Below are 2,920 nucleotides of genomic sequence, written 5' to 3'. Positions count from 1 at the left end.
TGATCACTTATACAGTACACATCATTTTCTAAAATCTGTACCAACAAAACATCTAAACGTGAATAACTGGGTTACTACATACTATTGACTATAAGTTCCTTGCCTAATCACATCAGTTAAATATAGATAATAATTTCAGTATCTATCAACAAATTTAAATATAAATAAAACAAGAGAAATTGAAGAAGAAGAGCTAGGTTAAGCAATGATTTCAATGTGATCTTCTATTAATGTGAATATAAATATATAATCCATACCAAAGAAATCTGAATTAAAATCCTATTGGGTGAGAAATAGAGAAGCAAATTAATGGCTTCGAATGAGGTGTGTGGTTGGGGCTAGTGGGTCACAGTCATAAATTAAGGTCTGCAGATAATGAGTTGAGAGAAACTGTCGAAAATGAGATGAGAGACATGGAGAGGAGTTTAAATTTGTGACAAGACTAAGTAGACTAAGACATTGGGAGTTGGATTTCGTAGAAGTCTGAAGAAAAATAAAAAAAAATAGGAATGTAGGAGAAATTGGAGAAAAATGAAATAAACAGTTAAAATAGGAGAAGAAAACATGAGTAGAAGTTAGAAAAGAAGAGGGAACTATTGGAAGCCATTAGTACTTTCCATGGGACAAAAATGAAAGTAAGTTTTTTATTTTTTTTGTTTTTTTTTTAATTTTCTAGAAAGCAAATTTCAATGTCTTGGGACAAAAATGAAAGTAAGTTTTTTATTTTTTTGTTTTTTTTAATTTTCTAGAAAGCAAATTTCAATGTCTTGCAGATTTTTACAGTGTTTTAGCCAACGTGAAGTGAAACAGGTCACCACACATTGATTTTTTTTTAGACTGCTAAATGTAATTAAGGAATCTATGCAAGATCAACGCTCACTTAACATCTTTATAGTTTTTTTTCCTTTATTATTTTTATACCCATTTTTACTTGTGGGTCTTTTTGTTCTTTCCAGTGAATGAAATCGTATAATCAAATATTTTATCCCGAAGGGTTTCCATGTAAAAGCCAAACTATTGGGGAAAAAAACCAATAAAGGGCAAGGATGCAGCTAATGAAGATTGCCTCTGCGATTTAGAATCCTCACTCTTCTATCTCTCTTACTTGCTTTGGGAGAGCCAGAGCAGGACTAAAAATCCGTTCTTTTGCTTTCCATCCTTCTCCATCCAAACTGCTCTTGATTCCTCTCTCTGTGTTTCAAGGAAACTCCAAAGGATATTAGTGTTTTGTTACCTTTTCTTCTGCACTGCCTCTTGCTCCTCCCTTCAGATCTGAAATCTCTACTAATTTTATAATTTTGGGCTAAGAATCGCTTGTTGTGAACAATGAACAAGGAAGATGAAGTCAAATTTCTCAAAATACAGGTGCTCTTACTCTCTCTTCATACTGATCTGCAATTTCTCATCTCATATCTGTACTGTATTCGCCAAGATCTGTTGCAGTTCATGATATGAAGACTCCACCGTTTGTTAATTCACTGATCTATGATTCTATTTCTCTAATCCTTTTTTTTTTTGTGATTTTTCCTTGTTGCAGACCTGTGTGCTGAAGGTAAACATACATTGTGATGGCTGTAAGCAAAAGGTGAAGAAGCTGCTTCAGAAAGTTGAAGGTAGAGTTCAAGTTAAAACTCTTATTTTTTGCTTAAATGGCTGCTCTGATTTTTTATGGAAATCAATTATAACGCAAAAGGCTAGTTTTTACTGCTATTCCAGTGGCCGCGCGCGTCTTTAATGGCTAACAAGTTCTATCTTTTCGCTCACACAGGGGTTTTCGAGACAGCCATTGATTCAGAGCAGGGGAGAGTTACAGTGTCCGGCAATGTGGATCCGGCCACGCTAATCAAAAAGCTTCACAAAGCCGGAAAGCACGCAGAGCTGCTTCATCCCAAGGGCGTCAACATCACCCAGCTGCAAAAACCCAACCATAAAGCTCAGCCGAACAAGGACAACGGCAAGCCAGCTAAACCCGGCGCCACCGCCGGCGGTGGAGGAAAAGATCACACTGGCCAAGGAGCACCGATGCCGCAGATGAAAGGGCTAAAAGACATGAAGATCCCCCAACTCAAAGATTTGAAGTTCCCCTTCCAAAAAGACCCCAAATCGGTGAAGTTCGCTCTGCCGCCAGAAGTCGGTGAAGATTGCAGTGATTATGACGATTACGACGACGATGACGACGACGACTATGATGACGAGGACATCGACGAGTTCGACGGTTTTGACGCCGATTTTGATGACGACTTCCGGAACATCAAGCTCAAGCCTGGTTCTGCTCAGCCCAACGCTGACAATGGAGTGATGATGTTGCCCGACAAGAAGAACGGGAAGAAAGGAGGTGTTGAAATCCCAGTGCAGGTCAAAGGGATGAACGGAAACAACGATGCTAAGAACGGGAAGAAGGGCGGCGCAATCCAGAACCAGGGCGTCGGAGGAGCCAAGAATGTAGGAAAGGTAGCTGTTGGCGGCGGAGGCGGGGCACAGGATTCCAAGAACACTGGAAACAACGGAAATTACAAACCCAACCCTAATTCCGGGAAAAAGGGAGCCGCCGCGGGCGGCGGAGGCGCCGGCGCCGGAGGCGGAGCTCCCGGCGCTAGAGGCGAACCGATGCGACCGCCTGCCGGTTTTCCCGGCGGGGGGAATCCCGGGCTTTTCCCGGCGGGATGAATCCTGGTCAAATGGGACTGATTCCACCTATGGGTCATGGAGTAGGAGCAGCTCAGGGTCTTCCCCAAGGCATGGCTCCGCCGGGCTATTTTCCGGCAGGCGGGATGCCGGCGATGAATCCGGAGATGATGGCCGCCGCCGGTGCAGGTGCTGGAAATCCGTATCAACAGCAATACATGGCGGCGATGCTGCAGGCACAGCAACAGCAGAGAATGATGATGAATGGACAGGATCGCGGCTACCCGCCGATGAT

General features: G+C 42.7%; 1 protein-coding gene across 1 annotated transcript in view; it reads left to right on the top strand.

Annotated features, from left to right (window-relative positions):
• The first annotated feature begins 1,031 nt into the window (after window positions 1-1,031).
• LOC110022046 (heavy metal-associated isoprenylated plant protein 32-like) overlaps window positions 1,032-2,920 on the top strand; it is a 5,491-nt gene continuing 3,602 nt past the window's right edge. Inside the window, 4 exon segments of the mRNA XM_020720824.1 lie at window positions 1,032-1,365; window positions 1,538-1,613; window positions 1,769-2,643; window positions 2,646-2,918. Coding sequence (XP_020576483.1) covers window positions 1,327-1,365; window positions 1,538-1,613; window positions 1,769-2,643; window positions 2,646-2,918 — 1,263 coding nt within the window. The 5' untranslated portion in view covers window positions 1,032-1,326.

Source organism: Phalaenopsis equestris, unplaced genomic scaffold (assembly GCF_001263595.1).
Source record: "Phalaenopsis equestris unplaced genomic scaffold, ASM126359v1 Scaffold000165, whole genome shotgun sequence".
Taxonomy (NCBI): Eukaryota; Viridiplantae; Streptophyta; class Magnoliopsida; order Asparagales; family Orchidaceae; genus Phalaenopsis; species Phalaenopsis equestris.
Note: the sequence above shows the minus strand (reverse complement) of the source record. Positions and strands in the feature narration are given on the sequence as shown.